At 45.0% G+C, this 23966-nt stretch overlaps 1 protein-coding gene across 1 annotated transcript; it reads right to left on the bottom strand.

The window, feature by feature from the left end:
* Positions 1 to 3302: 3302 nt before the first annotated feature.
* Positions 3303 to 17342, bottom strand: LOC115391249 (dipeptidase 1-like). Its single transcript, XM_030095370.1, has 10 exons — positions 17218 to 17342; positions 16895 to 17021; positions 16609 to 16741; positions 16382 to 16532; positions 15385 to 15454; positions 8560 to 8736; positions 5922 to 6006; positions 5738 to 5813; positions 4090 to 4225; positions 3303 to 3479 (listed from the first exon to the last, which is right to left on the bottom strand). The coding sequence occupies exons 1-10, from the start codon at positions 17340 to 17342 to the stop codon at positions 3303 to 3305; spliced, it is 1257 nt and encodes a 418-aa protein (XP_029951230.1).
* Positions 17343 to 23966: the final 6624 nt, after the last annotated feature.

The following is a 23966-nucleotide window of genomic DNA, read 5'->3' as shown; positions in this document are numbered from 1 at the left end:
TTAATCGTTGCCCAGCTCTAATTAAAAGCCAAGACAACGGCTTACTGCATGCAGGCAAGCTAAAGCTAAAGCTAGTTTACCGAGGTGACTCTTCATCCGTCTCCAGCAGGCTGACATACTTTCTCCACCCGTCTCTTTCATAGAGGTGGTGCTCCCATGCTAAGTTGGCCTTGCAATGTTTGTAAGAGACCTTTTTCTTTGCTTTGTTGAGCGTGAAACGCACCCAAGTTTTGGAGGTTTTTGGTCGTTCACGAGGTAATGCTGCCGTGAACGCCGCCATCATGAATCCTTCCGTGGGCTGTTGTGTGTAATAAGTGACGTTCGCTAGTGTGCATGCGCACCTCTCACAGTAGCGTACAGCAAGCGAGCAGGCTCATCTCCTTCTAAATAAGCAAATGTAAGCTACAATTTCATGCGCCAAAACACCCACGATCTGGTGCCGACGAAAATCTATTATTAAATTCGTTGAAAACTAATTTAATGATCGATTTTAGTCCATTTAATCAATTGGTTGTTGCAGTCGTAAGTGTCATATGTGGCTACTCGCTTCACTTTAGATGATTCTGAGTGATGTGGTTTGAATCCTTGGTCTGGATTGAACTCTGCTTCGTCACAGACTTGAAGCCTTGCTTTAGCTGCATTTAGTCGTTTCTGCTCCTCTAAGCACTCTAGTTGAAAGGAAAGGAAGGAAAGGAAAGGTGCTTTACTTGTCATTATACACTGAATGTACAACGAAATTCATCCTCTGCATTTAACCCATCCTTCGATGCCGCTGAAACATTCTGTAGGAGCAGTGGGCAGCTGCCAAGAGCGCCCGGGGACCCATCTCCAGATGTAGAGCCAGGCTAATGGTCAGAATCACCTGACTGGAGGATTGACCTATCGTGCATGTTATCGGTTGATTGGGGATGGAGGATTGACCTATCGTGCATGTTATCAGTTGATTGGGGAAACCGGAGATCCCAGAGGAAACCCATCCAGACACGGGGAGGAACAAGCAAACTCCACACAGAAAGGCCCACACGTGACCTTCTTGCTGTGAGGCAAGAACGCTAACCACTCAGCCATTAAGTACGCTTTTTAAGTCCTCTTCAGACTTCTGTTTTGCCAAATCCTCTTCTTGCTGTTTCTTTAAGAGTGCAACTTCTAACTTTCATCATCGTGTAACAGAAACAAAATTCTTAGGAGTGATGATTGATGACGATCTAAAGTGGAAATCTCACATTAATTATACCAAAGGGAAAATTGGTGAAGCCCTTTCTGTGTTACACAGAGTTAAGTTTTTTTCTGAACAGTTGTGCTTTATTAACATTGCATAGCACATTGATTTTACCTTATCTCATGTATTGTCTTGAAGTATGGGGTACGGCATGTAAAACTTAATTTACAGACAATTGTCATTTTACAAAAAAAGGGCTTTAAGGATAATTACAAACAGTCATTATCGAGAGCCCTCAAATCCATTATTTGTTAAAGTGAAAGTATTGAAATTCCATGATATTGTTGACTTAAGTATCCTAAAAATAATGTACTGTACAAGGCAAAGTGGAAATTATTGCCTGCAAATCTTCAGAATATATTTGAAATAAGAACTAGTATATACAATCTTAAAGGAATAGACGTGTTCAAAAAACCCAGATTCAGAACTAAAATCAAAGAAAGAAGCATTGCGGTGAAAGGAGTGAACTTATGGAATGCTCTGAAACAGGAAATCAAAGAGTGTAAAACAATTATGATATTTAAGAAACACATAAAAAAAATCCACATTGGATAAATATGAAAATGAAAACTAAGTTGCTTTGTGGGTGAAAAATTTGATTAAGTGAAAATGAATTTTTGAGTATTGTTAATTGTATCAGTTTAAATATTTTGTATTTAAAGGGGCAGATATGATAAGATTGTTCTTCTTTCTGCTCCTTTTCTTTCGTTTGTTTTGTGTCCAAACTGATGACATTGGTGTATTTTCATCATTTTTTGTTTTTGTGTTGTTGAAACAAATAAACTTTTGTTCTGCATCCTTTTGACAACATTCCACTTCTTCCTTTTCAGCTCACGGTTTAATGCTTCTGCTTCTTGGGCTGCGACTATCAACCTATTCTCCTTTTCAAGTGCAAGTAGTCTCTCCTGATGTTGGTCTTGCTCAGACATTGTAATACAGCTTGTGTAGCAGCATACTCAGCAGGGGCTTCTTTTCTTTAGGCTTCTGATTGACTTGTGCGAACACTTTCGCCCCTAGTGACTGACTTTAAATTACTGCAGACTGTAGTTGCAAATGCAGATTGCATTTGCAAGTCTTCATTTCAAGTCTTCATTTCCTTCTATTTGAGACTGATTATTCTCTACTACTTGGTGAGTGATAGATATGCAGTTGTCCGTCTTGCGGTGCATTTCCTGAGGTGGGCCATCTAGCTTTCGAAAGTCATCATAAACTATATTCAGTTCAGAAAGCCCCATTTGAATACTGCTGATGCGCTCTTGGAGAGTATCATTAGGATCCTGTCTGATCACTGATTTTTTTAGCCACCTTAGTTAAAGCCTTTCAGCGATCATGCCTGTTGGGTGAAGTCTTGGAGTGTGAGACTTGACTTTCAGTCCTGGTTTCTGTGTGAAAATTAACAAAGTATAAGGTGTAAGTTGCAGAGAATTGCCGTGGTGACTGATGTAAAAGCGGAGCACACTCGCAGAGCACAACTGTTGGAAGTTATCAGAATTAAACCAGGTGACAAGTGTTCACTGTGCAGCTCAGATGTGTTACCTTCTATCACCGCTAGGGGGGGCTGTTCTCTTACAAATCTGGACCAACTGAGGCGTTTCTGATGTTCCTGCACTCAGTTGGCACATTGATTGATACTTCAGATAACCACTAATGATCATTTTTGCTGCTTCTTTACAACATTTAATTCAATGAAACAACCAGAACATTTTAATATTTCACTTGAGTTCAAATGAACAAAACTGAACTTCGACCAAAGATCATTTGTATCAATCATCGATCCATCCGTCCTGCTGAAACTGTATGGAGTCGTGGTGACAATATAGAGAGCAGAGAAGCTCAGAAATTTCTCTTTTGTATCCAACTTCCTTTATTATGTCAAAGAAATAGTTTCAATTTCTGGCTTTTTAAGAATAATTTAACTAAAATGAACATACAAATTAGCTGATCTTTAAATCAGTCAACAACTGTTAAATACATTTTCCTCTGAGCACAGATATTTCTATACAAAAAAACAGACATTTTAAAATAAAGATTCTTGTAGATTGATTTTCAGCGATCAGTCAGAGCTGCATAACGTCTGCGTCCATCAAGCTGTGAATGTGAAGAAAGCCTGGAGAGCCAGAGTGAGCAAAAGAGCCAGAGTGCTGAGTGGATGCACAGCTGCAGCGTCTGCATAGCCGTGGCTCGTCCTGCACTTTCTCTTGACCTCATTGTATGGGATGGGCTCTTCGTCAGGGGCTGCGCTGGCCATAGAGTCACGGACCTGACACACACAGAAGAGAAGCTCAGTGTCAGGATATCATCAATAACCTTTTTTTTTTCCTGAATGTGCATCAGATGACAGTTTGCACTTTATTATGTGTTATCTGATCCTCCTTTCATACTGAAAAGAAGTATCAAGACTGTGAAGAACTCATGTAATGTCTGTTCAATTTTCCTCCTTTAAAGCTGAGAAATGTGTTCCGTGCCTGAACAGTGGTGCAGTGGTCACTGCTCTCACCTCACAGGGAGGGGGTCTGGTTCGGGGCCTTTCTGTGTGGAGTTTGCATGTTCTCCTTGTGCATCCTCCCATCATTCAAGCGTGAGTTTCAGGACATTAGTGACTCTACATGGTTGCAGGTGTGAATGTGTCTCTGTGTGTTTGCCTTGTGCAGAGCATAACCTTTTTTTTTTAAGTCTTTAAAATAGGCGAGTTAGTATTTGATTCATTTATGTCTCAAAACTGCAAAGTTTAGGACACAAGATAAACATTGATGTAAACGATGGAAATAGTGTGCAACCCTCTAGAGATCATCTGGTTTGTGTTCCTGCTAAAGCTCCAGGAAGACAGAGTCTGCAGGAATGCACAGTGCGTGTGTTTTTTTTCTCCTCACCCACTCCACTGCCCTCATGACCCGGATCAGGTTCTCGCCCAGAGCCATCTTGACTTCCTTATCGCTCCATCCTCTCCTCACCAGTTCGGCCACCAAGTCGGGAACCTTGGACACGTCCTCCAAACCTTCAGGGACTCTGAGACGACGACACACAGGAAGGATGCTTTCACTTCTCAGTCACACGAAGCGAAACCCTCTTAACTGCTGAAAATGCAAATTAAATTTGCAAAATGTGACTTCCTCTGGGGTGTTTTTACAAGAAATACTTATGAACAGTAAACATTTACCAATCAGACATTGTTTCACCTTTTGTTGATCTTTGATGATAATATTCATAACTTTATTCATAATTTTGACACTTAAAAATGCATTTTAAGGGACTGATGCTTCCATAAACAGAAATAGCAGAAGTTTGATAAATGCAGAAACTAATCAACTAAAAAAAACTAGTTCTGTCCATTCAGCACACTCACTTTCATAAAAATGAGAAATACACTTTTTGTGAAGTATTTTACAAGAAGTGATCACCTCAAATGCTTTTTTTCTTTGTTATTAATCCTCTTGTTTTAAGCATGGGCTCCTTCCATCACAGAGAGACTGTTTACCAGGTCTTTATGGAGCGCAAGAGGCTCACAGAGTTCTTCACTCTTTTAATGGTGACTTTACTGGTTTAATGGTTTACTTAGAGAAATTTCATCATGAGAGCAGGTTAAAAAATAAAATAAAAAAACAAATGCCAACTCCTAAACTTCCTCTCGGGAGAAGCCAAGATGAAAACGAACGTCAGCAGGAGAAACAAGGTGGAGAACAGAGCAGATGTCACAGAGGTGTGGTGAGTCAACATTAAATCCTGTCAGTGATAAAAAAATAGTGTGATTAGTGATTTAATAGTGATTAAATAAGTGATAGCTGGTATAAATAAAGGTATTCTTTAAAAATCTAATATTTATTTCTCTCTCTCTCTTGGTGCCAGGTTTGGGTGCATTAATAAACTGATTGCTGTTGATCTGTTTGATCCAGGCAGGCCACTGGTTATTGCAGTGTCAGCCAATCAGCTTTCACCTCCCAAAACAAAAGCTCAATAGCAGAGCACCAGATTGTTTTGACCTTGATTTCTTGAGAATATTGATTGTTCTTGTTCATGATAAAAGGTTAGAGGAGGGAGGTTGTCAAGTAGGTGCTCTGGAATACCATTTAAAATTTGCAACCACTTCGGTTGTCTCCAACTAAAACTACTAATTAATTTGTTGACTTTCTCATTAGCAATTTGAGCTTTCTTAGATCGTGAGCTTAGGGACTGTCTTTGTTCTTAGTTTTCTACCATCTCCGCTTTGTTTATACCTTCATTAATTCGGCACTGCTGCAACATGCCTTACTTTCCCACTTGAACATTTTATTTTCATTTGTGTTTTGGTTTTGTGGATTTATATTGAGACAAAATAACATTTATTCCTTGTTATTCTCTCGTATATTGATTTGTGTTCCTGTGACGGAGTGTAACACAGAGAAGCCCCAGATGCTCCAAATGGTGACTCAGCACATTGCATGGGCTGTGTGTGTATGTATGTGACAAATGTGAAATGTCATGTTTACTTTCTTTTTTCTTTTTTTGTGTGTTTTTCTGTTGATCCTGGCAATTTTTACTCACCTCGTAATGCCGTCGTAATTTCCACCAAACCCGATGATGTCTGCTCCAGCCACGTTCCTTATGTGGTCAAAGTGATCTACAACCAAAACCATAACCTTTAGGATGGGCAGGTTTAGGAGAGGATGATAAATGTTAATATTTAACCAGCTTTACACTCATTGTCACGGTCAACAGAATCATTTACCAGCAACATCTGAGAGTGTGGCTTTCTCGCTGCAGGTCACATAGTCGTTGTAGAAATTCACCATCACGATTCCTCTATTTAACTTCTGCAGACGGAGATGGTGAAATGACAGAGAAACACTTAATGAGAGAAAGTCTGATCTATAGGATGGAGGGAAACATGTCCTTTCTGCTTTGGTACACCGGAGACTCTGCAGTGACGGGAAGTGCAGCGAAGCAGTGATTCAGGCCAGGAGATTCGTTCAAGTTCCCGTTGATCCACAGAGAGCATTGACCTCTGAGTCCTCACCTATGTTCCAGAGAGCACATCTTCCTTTGATCCGTTTATTGTTTTATAGTTTTGCACACCTCACAGCTCATTTATTGGCATGAACTCTTATGCGTGCCTCATCGGAGCCGCTTGTATTTGTGATAATGACGTGTGATAATGAGTGATTATGGGAGTTTAATCTAACGGGGACACTGCGGAGGCTGGAACCAGTTTTCTAAGCACTTCACGTAAGGCAGACTGTTTTACCAGCACCAGGCTGTGCAGTGAACTTCCTGCTTTCACATATTTATGTAAAAATATTTAGAAAAATTTAATGAATGAATGAATTTATTTATTTTTCGAACATATATAAACAGAAGAAAAAAATTATAATAAAAAATAAAGTTAATGCAAATCAAAGAAAAAAGAGAAAAAACAACAACAACATAACACAGCATAGTTCGAAAAAGGAGTAGGAAGAAGTAAGGGCCCGGTCACACCGCCCAAACTTTGCCGGAGCGTTCCTTGAACGGTAGGGAGGAGGGCCGAACGCTCGTCACCGCGCACAAAATGGGGAAAAAAAATCGATAACACGGGCGTTGGCTTAGCGGTGCACAGCTGAAGCCAGCGTTGCTTTAGCGTTGGTTTACCGATAGAGAGCAGCAGAGAGCGGTAGCGAGCGTTGGTATAGCGGCGTTCTGTGACTAGACTCATTTTGTTTAGGGCACCAGAACCTGAAGCCTTGAACACACTATCTTTACCAAAAAAAATACTAAAAGATCACTGCCACTTCAACACAAATGAATAATGCAGCTCAAATACCATAATTAAAAGAAAAATTAAAATGAGGATTTTTGTCAGAAGATTCTAAATTCCGTCATTTCGATAAAAGATGCACTTTTATGCAAATAGTTTTATTTGAAATCATTTTGTGAAAAAAAAATTTCTCTGTTCAAGGTTTTCATAGGATAGAATTTGATACTTTATTCAAAATATCTTTGTTTTTCCAATGCTGTAAAGACAAGAAGGAACGGCTTGTGATCTGCCTCTTCTCTGCTTCTGCCTTTACAGGACACAGCATATTTGTTAACATATCTCATGGTTACGTCTGCATCTTGTACGTCTCTTACACAGTTATCTACTTGATATTTTCAATGAAATGAAATAGATTTCTATCTACAGTACTGTGTGAACATTGTGACGTCTGAACAGTGGCCCCTTTCCCACTGCAACTAACGGGTCGACCCATGTTTTGGCCCCGTTAATGACTCCTTTCCCACTGCCTGCAGACCCAGGTTTTCCCACGCTGATGGTGTCCCACGTTGATGACATCATCAGTGAGACGAAGCGAAACGAAAGTAAACAATGCAGCGGAACACAGTCCCCGTTACCTGTAGACACATCTTCTCTTCCCCACGGGTCAAGAGAAGCTCTTGCCAATGCTGGGTCGTCTTGACGAAGGATATCTCACTCTGTGTCCACAAACAACAACTAGCGTGCTAACGTAGCCACGCTGCGTCGACGTCATCATGTAAGTTCCCGGATGTGTCCTGTTGTGTCCCGGATGTGTCCTGTTCCATTTAAATGGCTTAACTGTGATTTTATTACTCTGCCTTCCTTGTGAGTGCTTGTGTGCCCTGTGACTGCGTAGGTGAAAGGTCACCATAGCTAAACCTTTGATCTCTTTGCCACAGCCTTGAGGGATTTTAGGTGTGAACCCGCCAGAATAAGGAGCTGACACACGATCAGAAGCCCAGGAGGCAGTTCAACTCCAGTTCAGGCTGCCCTCTATGGTGCAACCATGTGTCAGTCTATTGTACTGGTCATATATGCCCTGCTCAGATGAGCTGGACTGTTGTAAAAGGCCCCAAGCCAACAGGAAGAGAGTGTTGTAACTGTCTGCAGGACCGCAAATCTTAAGCATGATTGCTAACTTCTGAAGAAGAGAAATGTCATGTGGTCACCCTTAATTATGCAAAAACCGAGTATAAGGTTGGCCCTCTCCCTGCGATCGGGGCCATTCAGCTTGGGGTTCTGACTGAGATCAGTTCTCGCAGGGCGGGGGTCCGAGGCGTCTCGTATTTTGATTTTATTGTCAGCATGAGACCTTTTCCTCTGTCTGTTCATCTTCTTTAATTGAATAAAAGAACCTGTGCTGAGACTTAGAGGTTTCAAGTATCCTTTTTTCATTGCAAATTCAGTCTCAACAGTCCCTCCCACCAAAAGCCGGTAGAAAGCTGACCCGGTAAATTCCCGGGTCGATTGCAGGGTCTAACTGCCGATTAAACCCTTTCCCACTGCCATGAGGAGCCGATTATTAGCAGGTTTAAACAGGTTTTTTGGCCAGTGGGAAAGGGGTATAGTAGATTCTCAGGCTGTAGACACTCACCACTTTCTTGAGGACTTCGTCGGGGACGTTCCTCTTGTGGGGACACAGGGAGTAAGCAGAGGAGTGGCTGAAGATGACCGGAGCCTCGGATATGTCCAGCACCTGGTTCACCACGTTGACAGTTGTGTGACTCAGGTCGATCATCATCCCCAAGCGGTTCATCTCCACAATCACTCGCTGTTGTTGGAGAAAAGCTTTGTCAGTATCTATGATCTGCTCAACTATTTAAAGAGAAGGAAACTCATGAGATCAATATAAGAGAAAAAAAATATTTAAAAAAGGTTACAATTAATCCAATCAGTTCACCTGTGACAATATTTTTTTTAAACCTAAAGGTGTCCTTGCAAGATGAAACAGCTCAAAGTGCTTCAGAGAAAGATCAACTGAAGAATAATAAAGCAAGTCAACGATGGACAAGGGCGGACAAAATACAAACCCTGAGAAGAACAACTAAAGAAAATAACTATTAAAATGACAGAAAACTAAATTTAATTAAAAAAATAAATGAATTAAAACATGACTATAAGATGAAGCAGCACCATTAAATAAAGAAATAAATAAATAAAGAAATAAAGAAATAAAGAATGATCAGCCATTATGTAACCATGACGATCAATGATGCAGCAGGTTTGCTTCCTGCAGCCGCCTGCTGACCTTTAAAAGTGGTTCTGTATTTCTGTACAGGTGAGTAGATTATCTGATGTCCTTGTGATCAGTGTGTAGCTGAAGTTTCAGCACATGTCACTCTTCTTAATTATCAAGAAAAGCAACAATTCTCTTCAGATGTAATCGTGTGATGCAGGGTTGCAGCTTTTTTCACACACAAAAGAAGTTCATTATAGTGACATAGATATTTGATAGATATTCGTGGTGTGAAGTCAGTTTTAGAAAGGTCCTTAAATCTAACTCTCTGTGTGGCTGCTGCTTAGGATTGGATTAAATACAGCTTTTTGTTCTTTAAATAAAAGACTTTGTTCTGTAATGACCTTATGACCTGTGCAGATACTAAACATAAATAAAGTTCCATGTCACTCCTTATGATGGGCTATAAATTCTAACTTTTTAGAGTGGCCACATTTTCAGTTTATTGAACAAAGATGAAAATCAGGAAGGCTTTAAACCAAACATAAAACACCTTTGAAGAGTTGTCTGGGCAGTTCCCACTCTCCAGCAGCACTTTCACCTTTACAGGTTGTGTAACAATGTTACAATGCTATTTCTGTGTTCTCTTTCAAAGCTCCCTTGGTATCTCACTATGGGAAACACCCCCTGGCGTGACCGATCATGGAAGCTCCAATGACACCACGCCTGTCATGTGACAGACCAGTCATCTCGAGATGCATGGGGTAGCCTGCCCCCCTTTATAAGCGGCCCCCGCGCTGCACCCACCATTCTCGCTTTCTTCCACGTGAAGATCATCACTTGGCTCCTCAGCAGTCCGGATTTTGGATTTTCATTTAACTGCTCTTCCAACACGCCGTCAAGGTAGTCACCGAGCGTAAATTTCTAATTCAGGACTCACTTTACACTGCTTTCGTCGCAAAAGTGTGTATTTCGCTTATCACGCGAACCGTTAAGGTTTAGGGTGGTGGTGTTTTTATTACTGACCGTCAAGGTCGACTATGGCTACCGCTTCCTCCAAGGGGATTTTGGCTAGCGTCAAGGGAAAGGACGTCGAGTCCCGTCCTTGTCCGGCCTTTTGCGGTTTTAGGGACTTCCCTCCACTGTTCGACCAGCTCCTCGACTCGGAGGACGAACACGGAGGGGGGGCCGGAGAGGAGGACGATAACCTGGACCTCCTTAATGACGACAATGAGGAGGATGACGAGGACGCAATCCTCCCGCCGACTCCGGCATCCCGGCCCGTCAGCTCCGTTAGCGGAGGAATCCAACCCTCCTCTTCACCCTCGGAGGTCGACCTGCATGAGGTGTGTAAACGGGCAGCGTCACGACTGGGTATAGACTGGCCCGCGTCACCGGAGGACAACTGCGAGGAGAGGGATTTATACGACGGTAAAATTCTGCCTTCCCGCCCGGTGTCAAAGAAGCAGGTTGTGCCCGTCGTCCCAGCGTGCATGAAGGAGATGAAGCGGTTTTGGGATAAACCGTTTCGCCAGAGAGTCCCCGTCAAGGGTTACTCCGGTCTGGAGGTGGTTAACAGCGGGGAGTAGGGCCTCGGAGATGCCCTGGTAGTGGAGCAGGCGGTGGCTTCTCACCTCCACCCCAGCCACCGGTCCGCACTCACCGCGTGGGCCCCACCCTCCCGGGGAAAATGGAGCGCTTCTCCGCCTCCATGTTTCAAAAGATTTACAAATCAGCAGCCCAGTCAGTGAACAACTTAAATGTTGTCACCCTGCTGACAGCCTACCAGGCTGAACTTTTCCAGAAGATGGGGGTCCTCCTGGATAAAGGCTCCCCAAGTCCCAAAATATGAGAGGAGATGTGTGTGGTCACGGACCTCATCCTCCGTGTCTCCAGGGGTGCGGTCCAGGGCTGCGGCCGTGTTATGGGGCTCGCAGTGGCAGGAGAGAGAGCGCTCTGGCTGATCTCTCCAGCCTGTCTGACCAGGAAAAACAGGTCAGACAGGATCAGACATTGATGCTCCCTTCGACCCGTCAAGGGCTAAAGGCTTGTTCGGCGAGGCTGTCACAGCCATGCAGCAGACCAGTGACCTGAGGAAGAAGCAGGGAGAAGCCCTCAATATCTGCCTTCCTTGCAAGGTTGCCTCTCGCCCCACACCGCCACCCCGCCAGGGATTCGCGGCTGCGGCGAGAGTGTGCAGCAGCAGCTATAAGGACCCCAGACCGCGCACATCTGAGCAGCCAGCGTCTCACCAGCGCGGAGCTCAGCAGCAGAAACAGTGGTCCAAAAAGTCCTTTGCCGCCGTAGCTGCCGCACCAGGCACCGATCCGACTCCTGGAGCCGCTGCAGCACTTCCAGGTAAAAGTCCTGGTTGACGGTTTGCCCCGGCAGCACAAACTCGCTGTGGACCATCCCTTTGATGTCGAAAAAGCAGATCAGCATGGTCTTAATTGCTGATCTGACCTGACGCGCTTTCTTCAGCCGTGGTGATCCCTGATGGTGCCATTGGGTGGACTGCTGCTTGGTCTCCGGATCATAACCATTGCACCATGTCTCGTCCCCGGTGACGATCTTCTCAAAGCCCTCCATCGTCCTCCAGCTGCCTTTTCAGCTCCTGGCACCTGTCCACGCGAGCCTGTTTCTGCTCCGTGGTTAAGAGGCGCGGGACCATTTTGGCAGCAACCTGCCTCAAGCCCAAATCCTCACGAAGGATCCTCTGGCAGGAGCTCCAGGAGATCCCTGTCAAATGTTCAATCTCATCCATGGTCCTGTGTCGATTTGCCATGACCACAGCTTCGATTTTGAGGACATTTTCCTCTGTGCGGGAGGTGGAGGGTCGGCCGGAGCGAGGTGAGTCTTCATCTGACCACTCTTAAAGCACCCGTACCAGTCGAAGACCTGTGTTCTACCCAGAGCCTCATCTTTGTACGAGGTCTGGATCATGGTGAGTGTTTCTGTTGCCGTTTTCCCCAGTAGAAAACAGAATCTGATGCTAGCGTGCTGGTCTCGCTTATCAGTGGGTTCCGCCATTTTCGCATTTTTTGAAGAAGGGGGCAGGACTGTAGCAACATAAACGCTGCCTGTGAGCTGCCTGTGTGTCTTTGGGAGGTGAAGTTTTTCACAGTTATGCTTAAGGCCTTGCTATAGCGACATGTAATAGCCAAAAGTCTGAAATCATTCTTGTCTCTTGTTCTTGTTCTTTCTTGTTTTTGTTCTTGTTATAACTACAGTTCGGGAACTTTTGGGTTCCCCCCTCGTATATATCGCACACAGGAAATATCTCAGGTTTGTGTTCAGGGGAACGGCTTACGTGTATCAGACCCTGCCTTTTGGGCTGTCACTCGCCCCGAGAATTTTCAGCAAATGTGTGGAAGCTGCCCTGACACCCATGCGAGCATCGGGCCTCAGAGTGTTCGCGTATTTGGACGATTTTCTCCTCTGTGCATCCAGCAAAGAGAAATCGGAGAGGGATATGCGGAAGCTGATGGACAGGCTGTACAGCTTGGGGTTCAATATAAACCCCGTAAAGAGCTGTTTGTCTCCCACTCAGAGGATCGAGTATTTGGGCCTCGAAATAGACTCTGTTTCATTTCGGGGGTTTCTGTCCCATGCTCGAGTGGAGAAATTTAGCCAACACCTGGCTTTATTTCAGAGAGGAAGTTCAGTGTCATTGCGGGACTGTCTCTGGCTGTCAGGGCTGATGGCGTCATCAATATCTGTCATTCTGCACGGGCTGCTGAAAATGATAGATTTTGAGCGCTGGATATCCTCTCTGCGTCTGGACACACGACGTCACCTCAGGTGTACGGTGATTGTTTCCCTGGGATGCCTCCTGGCTCTCCGCCACTGGAGGGACCCGGACATATTCTCAACCGGCGTCCCGTTGGGAGCGGTTGTGATGAGGAAGACAGTTACAACCGATGCCTCGTTAACGGGGTGGGGAGCGGTTTTCGAGGGGAGGTCAGTGAACGGGACCTGGCCCCCGATGCTTCGTCAGGCTCATATAAAGGAGCTGTTGGCTGTGTTCCTAGCCCTCAGACATTTTCTGCCCCTCCTGGGAAAGTGTCATGTGCTGGTCAGAGCGGACAACACGACAGCAGTGGCCTACATAAACAGGGAAGGAGGCACTCGCTCCGTAAAATTACACAGACTGGCTCAAAGTCTGTTATTATGGAGCAGCGAACACCTGTTATCGCTGCGCGAAGCGCATCTTCCGGGTGCACTGAACAGCAGGGCAGATTTACTCTCTAGGGGAAATCCCTTGTACGGAGAGTGGAGACTGAACCCCGAGGTGCTTCTCCGGGTGTGGGAGAGATTCGGCCGAGCGTCCGTAGATCTCTTCGCATCGCACGAAAGCGCGCAGTGTCCCCTATTGTTCTTATTACGCGTTTGCGTTTGCGCACCCGTGGCCAAACGCACTGCTGTATGCTTTCCCCCCTCTCTACCTCATCACTCCAACTCTGATCAGAGTGAAAGATCAGAAGCTTTCATTAATCCTGATAGTTCCTTACTGGCCCAGCAGGCCGTGGATGGCGGAGCTGATACATCTCGTACACGGCCAGCCATGGCCGTTACCGTTACGCACGGACCTGGTGTCGCAAGCGTGCGGGCAGATTTTTCATCCGAACCCCGAACGTCTAGCTCTCTGGGCTTGGTTCGTGAGAGGGTGATTGAGACTATTCAAGAGCACCTGTCACGCGATCATTATATGACAATAAATGGCGTGTGTTTGAAAAATGGTGTGAGACTAAAGTTATCATTCTGTTTCAGTGTTCTGTCCCGGATGTGTTGTGCTTCCTGCAGGACTTATTTGACGGTAATAAATGTTTTTCCACCATTAAGGTCTATTTGGCCACTATTTTGGTGTGTCACGTGGGCTTTGGAGGTGCGCCTGTCGGGCAGCATCCTCTAATTAAGAGGTTTATGAAGGGGGCGCGTCAGCTGTGTCCCGTGCGTAAACATCCGATCCCGTCATGGGATTTACCCACGGTTTTGGAGGCATTCACGAGTTTGCCCTTTGAGCCATTAGAATGTGCAGATTTAAGAGTGCTCTCTCTTAAAACTATCCAGCTGCTGTCTTTAACGTCAGCGAGATGGATAGCTGAGTTACAGGCTTTGTCTGTGCACGCCTCATGCCTTCAATTCTCCCCAGACTATGGGAAGGTTGCGTTGCATCCTAACCCGGCGTTTGTGCCTAAGGTTAGTGATTCTGCATACAGCTGTTCCACACTTGAGCTGCTCGCTTTTCACCCACCGCCGTTTGCAGGGGAAGACGAACGGCGGCTTAATCTGCTTTTTCCTGTGAGGGCGTTACATGGACAGGACTAAGGGATTTCGGAGGAGCAACCAGCTCTTCATATCGTGAGCTCCCTCTCACAAGAGGAGGGCCCTGACGCGCCAGCGCCTGTCACACTGGGTGGTGGAGGTTATAATCTTGGCGTATGAAATTCGTGGTTTGCAGCCCCGGGAGAGGCTGCGGGCCCACTCCACCAGGGGCATGGCCACCTCATGGGCCCTGTTTAAGGGCACATCTGTGAGGGACATTTGTGCCGCTGCCAGCTGGGCATCCCCACACACATTCATCCGATATTACAGGCTGGACGTGACCGAGACGTCTCTGGCTCATTCAGTCCTGAGTGTGGGTACATCTTAATTGCGTGATAGCCGTAGGGTGTTGAGGGTGTCGACCCATCACGGGTCGCGGCTTTGTGGGCTTCGGAGCATGCAAATCCGGAAGTGGGCTATATCTCCCATAGTGAGATACCGAGGGAGGTTTGAAAGAGAACGTTAGGTTACTCACGTAACCCCGGTTCTCTGATAACCGAGTGAGGTATCTCACAACACTGCCCTACTTGCATTAGTGGGGTGGAAGAATTATGAATGGTGGGTGCAGCGCGAGGGCCGCTTATAAAGGGGGCGGGCTGCCCCATGCATGACACATGACAGACGTGGTGTCATTGGAGCTTCCATGATCGGTCATGCCAGGGGGCGTTTCCCATAGTGAGATACCTCACTCGGTTATCAGAGAACCAGGGTTACGTGAGTAACCTAACTTTTTCCTTTAATGTGAACTGATTTTAGCTTAGGCTGATGGCCATGGCAATGTAAAGTTCATTAAACTACACTCAAGGTCAGCTGACAATGAGGTCTGATTCTTTTTTTTTTTTTTTAGACACTAATCTCTATCATCCGGAGCTCAGCAACACAGAATCAGTCACTCGCTGCTCACACTGCTGCACTGACCTTGCCGAATGGAGAGAGACCGGCGTGCTCGGAAGGCTCCGATCCAGTGTCAACAAGCCAGTTATCAGCCCTGATAGGATACAGTGAGGATGGGAACAGTCAAAGCGAATCCTTTCACTTACTGAAGATTGTGTTTTTAACACTGCAGCATGAAGCTCATGGTTTTCATTACACTTTGTAAATCAAGCTTTCAAACACATTAGACGTGCACACTGTAGTTCACACAGCTGGGAGACAGGATGACATTCAGGTTTTCTTCTCAGTTGCTCATAAAGGCCACATGTTAGGTAACTAAAGCAATCAGTGCTATCTGCAGCTGCTCTTCTCTGTGATCAGTTAAAGCAACTTTTTTTAATCAACTTCCACCCCCTAAACATCTGATACTGCTGCACCCAAACCCCCCAGGAATCCCCCGGACTCTCCGCAGCACAACCTGAGCTGACAGCAGGAACTGGAGCTTTTAGCCTTTCAGCAAAGAATTAAGTCCAATGAAGTGTTTTCACTTTACTTGCAGCATTTCTTTTACAGAACATTTTGTTTTATTGTTTTATGGACAGCACTTTAGAGACATTATTGTAGTTTAAATGTGCTTTACAAATGAAGTGGAATGGATTGTTTTCATGCATTCATCTCTTAATAATGCACCATCTAAGACATTTCATTTCATGTTGTAGGGTAAATTAGTCACATACAGTAGTGGAATGACATTAAAAACATTTATTGAAATCGTGGTTGAAATGGTTAAGCAGTGATGAGCACTGTTGGCCCGTAGCCAGAGGATTCATGTTTGAATCTTGGCTGAGGCCTTTCTGTGTCAGGTTTGCATGCCGTCTGTGTGGGTTTTTGTCTGGATACTCCAGTTTTCTCCCATGAAGCAGAGAGATACCTGCAATACCTGTGATGTTAAGTGGGAGTGTGTGTGTGTGTGTGTGTGTGTGTGAGTGTGTGTGTGTGTGTGTGTGTGTGTGTGCGCAGATGTTGTGGTGCTGCTTCTCACCAGGGCGTGTTGCAGGAGTGTGTGAGGGAGAGGTAGCGAACCCCGAGATCATACATGATGCGCAGAGTGCCCAGACTGCTGTCGAGGGAGTGACCCCCCCCCACCCCGATCAGACTGGCGATCCTGTTGCTGTGGAATGCGTTCAGGATGTCTGCAGACATGACAGCAGATGTGGGACCCCGCCGGGAAGCAGAGCGTCGTGAACTGTGCCGTTCAAAGAGTCTCACCTTGAGCGGTGTAGGCAAACCTGAAGGTTTCTGGGTATTTGTTGCACATCCTGTGAATCAAGTCAATCTGCTCCAGAGTCTGTCTGACGGCGTCTTTGTCCTGCGTGTCGCAAGGGACGTAGGCTGACCAGAACTGAGAGAGGAAGAGAGGACAGTCAGTGGTTTTCTGGTATCTCCAATTTCTGTGAAGCTCTCTTGAAAGATGTGCAATCAAGTAAAGAACATGCTGTCCTTGAAAAAGAAGAACCAAGTTCTTTAATGTTCTTGCTCTGTGTTCTGCCCGTACCTGAGCTCCGAGCCGTCCTGCCTTGATCTTGGGGATGTTGGTGTGTGTTGTGCTCAGTGTGTTAAGATCCACTTTGTTGATCTTGTTATTAAATATTTGTCGAAGCTTCCATGGTAGATCATTATGACTGACAGTGGAAAAAAAATCAAAGGTCACATTTCCAAAGAGCTAATTTCCTAAAACTGACATCATTTGACAGGCAAAACTACTGGCTTTGTTGAATCAGCTCCAGAAATTGCTTCCATGCATGAGCTTTCACGACAGACTTTAACTGCTGCCGTGGGAAACAGCAGAGAACATGAAAGAGAGCTTTTTCCACTTACCCATCGATGAGCGGCGTCTCAGACATCAGCCTCAGAGCTCGGTCCAATGTTTCGTGAGCCACAGTAACTGCAAAGTTACTCATCAACAGCACCAAACCCCAAGCTAACATCTCTTTAGGTAACATTTCTTCAACTTTAACTTACAATTTAATCCACTGTTATGCTTTTTTTTTAATCTATCTTGCCTCTTTAAAATTGAGACCCAACTTTACACTGTTTGCCCTTTTGCCCTCTTACTCAAGTAATCCTGATTCTAATAACTGAGGTCCTTGAGTCGAGCTTGTGCTGGTTCTCGCTGCAGTTTTCTGTCTGTTTCCGATACTTCTTGCCTCTAAATATTGGCTCTGCCCGTCGCTCCTCCTCTGCCTTCAGTCTGTTTCTCATTACAGCATCAGTGCTTATAAAAGCAATACAGTCGCGTAATTATTTATATTATCTCAAAAGTCATTATTCTGTGCATCGTGGTTAATGTATAATGAACAGTCAGACTGACTGTTTACTATTTAAGCTGAGGACAATGTTATCTCATGTCTTGTATAACCGTGAATACTTGTGTTACACAAACTCAGTCCTTATCCTTAGAATAATCAATCAATCCATCAATCAATCAATCAATCAATCAATCAATCAATCAATCAATCAATCAATCAATCAATCAGCCAATGAAACAATTTACACTTTATATATGGGGCAGAGGGAGATTTCTGAACAGCAAGATAAAACCAGATATGATAAAAGATAAGCACATAAGATGAAAACAAGGCAGCATAAAACAATGCTGCCTTTGGACTATTACGCGCAAGGCATGGATTACAATGTATCAAAGACTTCCGGGTATTGGAACGCCTGGAAGAGAAACGGGTAAGGGAAGAGCAACGGTCGTCATGGACACAAAGTGCTACGAACAGAAAATGGAGGACAAGTTAAAAGACACAGATACTTATGAAATAATGACAAAAGATCCAACAGAGGAAAAAAAGAAGGCTCTCAAAGCTCTACTCAAACCACTGTTAGCAGAGGAAAAAATAGACAAAGACACATACAACCACCTTATACCAACAGCCAATATCACTCCAAGTATATATGGCATACCTAAAATCCACAAAAAGGATGCCCCCCTGAGGCCCATAGTTGACAGCATAGGATCGGTTACTTATAACTTGTCAAAAGCACTGGTGGACTTAATTAAACCATTACTTGGACAATCGAAACAACATTGCAAAAACTCAAGAGAACTGGCAGAAGAACTCAAGAACATTCAAGTGCATCCAGATGAAATCCTCATCTCACATGACGCCATATCCCTCTTCACAAAGACCCCCATACACGTTACCCTGCACATAGTGGAAAACAGACTCAGGACAGACAAAACACTGAAGAAACGCACCGATTTCACAGTAGAAGACATAACCCGGCTTTTAAATTTTGTCTCCACGTCAACATATTTCCAGTATAAACAAAACATTTACAGACAAAAAGAGGCTTCCGCCATGGGGGACCCCCTCTCAGCCATTATGAGTGTGGTTTTTTCATGGAGGATCTGGAGGAGAAGGCCATCAACGCTGCACCAGTTCAATGTGGACTTACTATGTGGAAGAAGTACGTGGATGACATCCTGGAGAAAATAAAAAAAGGACACACACAAGAATTAAAAAAACATCTCAACACAATTTAAACCACCGGAAAAATACAGTTCACACATGAAGAAGAAGAGAACCATGCAAGAAATTTTCTGGATATTAACATTTCCCACAAAGAGGATGGCAGCATTAAAATAAACATTTACAGAAAACCAACGCACACCGATCAATATCTCTTATGGACATCCGAACACCCCACAGCACACAAACTCTCAAAGAACAGTTTTTGACCGGGGCAATATAATCACAGACGAGGAGGACAGGGGAAAAGAAGAACAACATATCATTCAAGCGCTCAAACAATGCGGATACCCCAACTGGGCAATATAAAAGGAAGAAGACAGGTCCAGGAGAAGAAAAAGAGACCCAAGCCAAGCTGTTGGGATGACAGTAGCTCAGTTGGTAGAGCAGGTTGTCTTATAACCGGAAGGTGGGCGGTTCGATCCCTGCTCCCGCAGGCGTAAAACTGTCGTTGTGTCCTTGGGCAAGACACTTCACCCACCTTGCCTAGTGTGGCAAAGCGCGGAATCTAAATATTATATAGGTGTTGCCAGACAACGCCACCTGGGGAATTTCACCCCAGGAAATAAACTAAACTGTTAAAAAAAAAAAGGCTACACAGGTTCGCCGGATGATAAAAAGGAGTACAGAGGTTCCAGGTGAAAATAATTTATTCTATTCCTCGTTAAGTTCAGTTACATTCGTTCAAGTTATTGTTTCAAACAAAAACACTTAATTGACAGGAGCGCGCGCATCCTTCCGGTCCAAAGTCCCATGCGTGTTTGGGCTGGCCCACACCAACACGCCACCGTGCGGAGGACACGACACGGAATAACATTTAACATGGCAGCAGCTCCAGGATGGACAAACACAAGGACAAAGAACAAGGACAAAGAACAAAGACAAAGACAGCCGTGGTGTGTCTGCGCTGGAAACAGGGCTCGAACAGGGCAGAACCGCTTCCGACTTCCGTTAGCGGGACAAATGCTCAGACCAGCACCGGACCATCGGGACCCATGCGCCCGATCTACAACTGCTGCGGCATGCGCTTGACGCGCTCCCCCCGGAGCCCTCGCGACCCTGCTCTCACGAACCACCACTACCAGCCAGCACCAACCCGGAAGTGCAAGAACCAGAGGGCGACACAGACGTGGGAGGGGTTTTTATAGTGCCCCCAGCCAATAGGCTGAGACCAACCACAAACACACCCATCCTGCCACATTAGTATGAAAGTTGTGAGAGTGAATGGTTGGTGGTGGTCGGAGGGGCCGATGGGGCAGATTGGCAGCCTCGCTTCCATCAGTCTGCCCCAGGGCAGCTGTGGCTACAGTAGTAGCTTACCACCACCCAGTATGGTGTGAATGAATAATGTAAAGTGTCTTTGAGTGTCCTGAAAAGCGCTATATAAAACCAATGCATTGTTATTATTATTATCAAAGGAAAACAACAGAGAGAGGATGGAGAACACCACGATGGCAACCCTCCCATACATCAGGGGCATCACAGAGAAAGTACAAAGAGCAATGAAAAAGCATAGCATTAATACTCCGGTAAAACCATATAGGAAACTCAGACAAATACCTGTACACCCCAAAGACAGAATACAACGGGAACAAAAATGCAATATAATCTACGAAATTCCATGCAAGTTATGTAACAAAACATACATTGGAGAGACAGGGAGGACTTTCAGCACACGAAAAAGGAACACAAGACAGAAAGTGAGAAAGAAACCACAACAGCACTAACACGAGCAACAAAAAGAAAAGCTGAACAGGAACAACTCAAGTCTGCCATTTCAGATCATTGTAAAAGAGAAAATCACATTATGGATTGGGATGGAGCGAGAGTCATCGGAACAGAAGAGAACAAACACCGATGCTGGATAAAAGAGGCTATTGAAATTGGGAAACGTGCCCCCGAGACAGTTAACCGGGATGAGGGGGCCTTTTTGCTTTCACACACCTGGGATTCTGTACTCAAGAAGTCGGACTGCAGATGACGCTGTTCTCCCACTTCCACTAGTGGGAGAATACTGCCAAAACCTGTATAAATCAGCTGACAAGATACGTCACACCAACATCAAGTGACAAACACTCTAAAGAAGACAGCTGACAGCTGCCGAAACCGTCAGTAATGTAAACAACAAAATACCACACTGGTCTTTGGAAGAGAACTTTTGATTTGGATTATTACTTGGAAGACCAATTAACCTTTTTGGACTAATAAAATACGTGTCCTGTCGATAAAATCGCTTAAAGGCACATTATAGCATCTGCCTGAAGGTATAAGGTATAATCCAACATCCAGATGTCCAGTTTCACTGCTTCGCCGATGACATCCCGCTCTTCATCTCCTACCAGACAATCTCCACCATAGCCCGCTCCACCCTGGCAAGCTGCATGACTGAAATCAAATCCTCGCTCCAATCAAACCTCCGCAAACTAAATTATGATGAATCATCCCAAATTATCATAATTTCAAGTGAAACACCTATTAAATACACCCAAAACTCAGTGGCTCCACAGGTTCCTCACATCACAAACCTTGGCATCATCTTCGACCAGACACTCTTGTTTCACCATCACATCAAGCTCATCTCCAGAACAGCTTCCCTCCAACCCAAGGATAACCCCATCCACATTCTTCCCTTCACAGCTGCAGAGCTATGCGCCTATTCAAAACTCTGCTGATTCACTTCTTCCATACTTTTGTCCCTGTGACCACGTCACTGTTTTTCACAAACTACTTTCAAATCACAAGCAAAAGCCAATACATAAACCCTCAGCTCAGTCTAATCCACCAACTTCCTTCTTTAAAGGACAAAAGATTAGTTATTTAAAAGCAATAATTATGTCATTTAATTTTCATGCTATGCTGAGAATACGGAGTCCGGGGCCCCTTGTTAAGGGCCGTCCGGTCTCTGTATGACCGGAGGAGGAGTCTGGTCCGCATTGCCAGCAGTAAGTTGGACCTGTTACCGGTGCATGTTGGACTCTGGCAGGGCTGCCCTTTGTCACCGGTTCTGTTCTTAATCTTTATGGACAGAATTTCTAGGTGCAGCCAGGGGCCGGAGGGGGTCCAGTTCGGGAACCACAGGATTTCATCTTTGCTTTTGTAGATGATGTTGTCCTGTTGGCTTCGTCGAACCCGGACCTGCAGCATGCACTGTGGTGGTTCGCAGCCGAGTGTGAAGCGACAGGGATGAGGATCAGCACCTCCAAATCCAAGGCCATGGTCCTCGACCGGAAGAGGGTGGCCTGCCCCCTCCAGGTCAGTGGAAAGACCCTGGCCCAAGTGGAGGAGTTTAAGTATCTTGGGGTCTTGTTCACGAGTGAGGGACGAATGGAACGTGAGATTGACAGGCGGATCGGTGCAGCGTCTGCAGTGATGCGGTCGTTGTATTGGTCCATTGTGGTGACGAAGGAGCTGAGCCAAAAGGCGAAGCTCTCAATTTGCCGGTCAATCTACATTCCCGCCCTCATCCATGGTCATGAACTTTGGGTCATGACCGAAAGGACAAGATCCCGGATACAAGCGGCCGAAATGAGTCTCCTTCGTAGGGTGGCTGGGCGCTCTTAGAGATAGGGCGAGGAGCTCAGTCACCAGGGAGGAGCTCGGAGTAGAGCCGCTACTCCTCTGCATGGAAAGGAACCAGCTGAGGTGGCTCGGGCACCTCTTTAGGATGCCTCCTGGACGCCTCCCTGGGGAGGTGTTACGGGCATGTCCCACCAGGAGGAAACCCTGGGGAAGACCCAAGACACGCTGGAGAGACTATGTCTCTTGGCTGGCCTGGGAACACCTTGTGATCCTCCCGGAAGAGCTGGAGGAAGTGTCTGGGGACAGTGAAGTCTGGGCGTCTCTGCTTAGACCGCTGCCCCCGCTACCCGGTCCCGGATAAGCGGTGGAAAATGGATGGATGGATGGAATTATTTCAGGTGAAAACACTCCAGAGGAAGTTGCATATCAACATTTTCAGCTGTTAACACCACTTCGTGTGACTGAGAAGTGAAAGCATCCTTCCTGTGTGTCGTCCTCTCAGAGTCCCTGAAGGTTTGGAGGACGTGTCCAAGGTGCCCGACCTGGCGGCCGAACTGCTGAGGAGAGGATGGACCGATCAGGAAGTCAAGATGGCTCTGGGCGAGAACCTGATCCGGGTCCTGAAGGAGGTGGAAGCGGTGGAAAATGGATGGCTGGATGGAATTTTGCTATGTACAGGCTGAGTTAATTTTTGAAATATAAACAAAGTGTAGGGAATAAGGTTTGTAGTGCCGCATTATGTAATAACGCTGCATTATGTAATAATGTCATAAATGTTCACATCATTATATAATAACTTGTCACATTTTGTAATAAAATTCTTGAACGCAATATGTAATAAAGTTTGCTGCATTTTGTAATAAGTTGTTACATATTGCACTGGTTATTACAAAATGCGGGTGTTATAAATGTTTTTGAAAAATTGATGTCTTAATTTGAAAAAAAAAACATGATAACGTCAGAACAACATTGATTTTAAGCATTCTAGCATGACTCATAACTAAGAATTACTTTTACAAACTAGTAAGATGTTTCATTAATCAAAACTTATTTAAATATAAGTGTTCATTGTTATCAGAGAATGAGTTTGAAAGTACAGAGACAAAAACTGCATTACATGCATGTTACAGACAGAAACATTATCAGTGCACTGAAATGTCAGAAGACACACTCACATCTGGATTATGTTATGCATATATACGTGATAGAAAGCAGACAAAAGACAAAAACTAATATGGAATAGAAAAAACTTTACTCCAGTTCCATTTGTGCTAATGCAACATAGATGTCCTAAAAGCTTTACTAAAATTAAACTCAGTAACAACTTACATAATGATGAACTCCGGGCAGATTATTGCATTTCTTTTGATGATATCATAGTGAAGTGAACCACAGATAAGATCCTCTCTTGTCACTTCTTACTCATGACAACAGCTATTTATGATCCCTTTGACCCTCCTCCTTTATCGGTGAAGCTTCATTCCCGTCACAGAGGGAAACAGGTTATGCCCTCCTTACTGGTTCAAAGACATTTGACCCTTATGGACAAAGCTACTACATTTAGATAGA

Source organism: Salarias fasciatus, chromosome 1 (genome assembly GCF_902148845.1).
Source record: "Salarias fasciatus chromosome 1, fSalaFa1.1, whole genome shotgun sequence".
Classification (NCBI taxonomy): Eukaryota; Metazoa; Chordata; class Actinopteri; order Blenniiformes; family Blenniidae; genus Salarias; species Salarias fasciatus.
The sequence above is the reverse complement of the archived record's forward strand: the minus strand, read 5'-3'. Positions and strand labels throughout refer to the sequence as shown.

Bases quoted from the DNA above. Each gene is read 5' to 3' on its own strand.
- LOC115391249 (XM_030095370.1), bottom strand. From the start codon at position 17,342: ATGTTACCTAAAGAGATGTTAGCTTGGGGTTTGGTGCTGTTGATGAGT. The intron at 5,814-5,921 runs GTAAATGATTCT...TTTTGGTTGTAG, and splicing joins CACACTCTCAGATGTTGCTG to ATCACTTTGACCACATAAGG. The intron at 3,480-4,089 runs GTGAGGAGAAAA...TGTGTGTGTCAG, and splicing joins TCATGAGGGCAGTGGAGTGG to GTCCGTGACTCTATGGCCAG.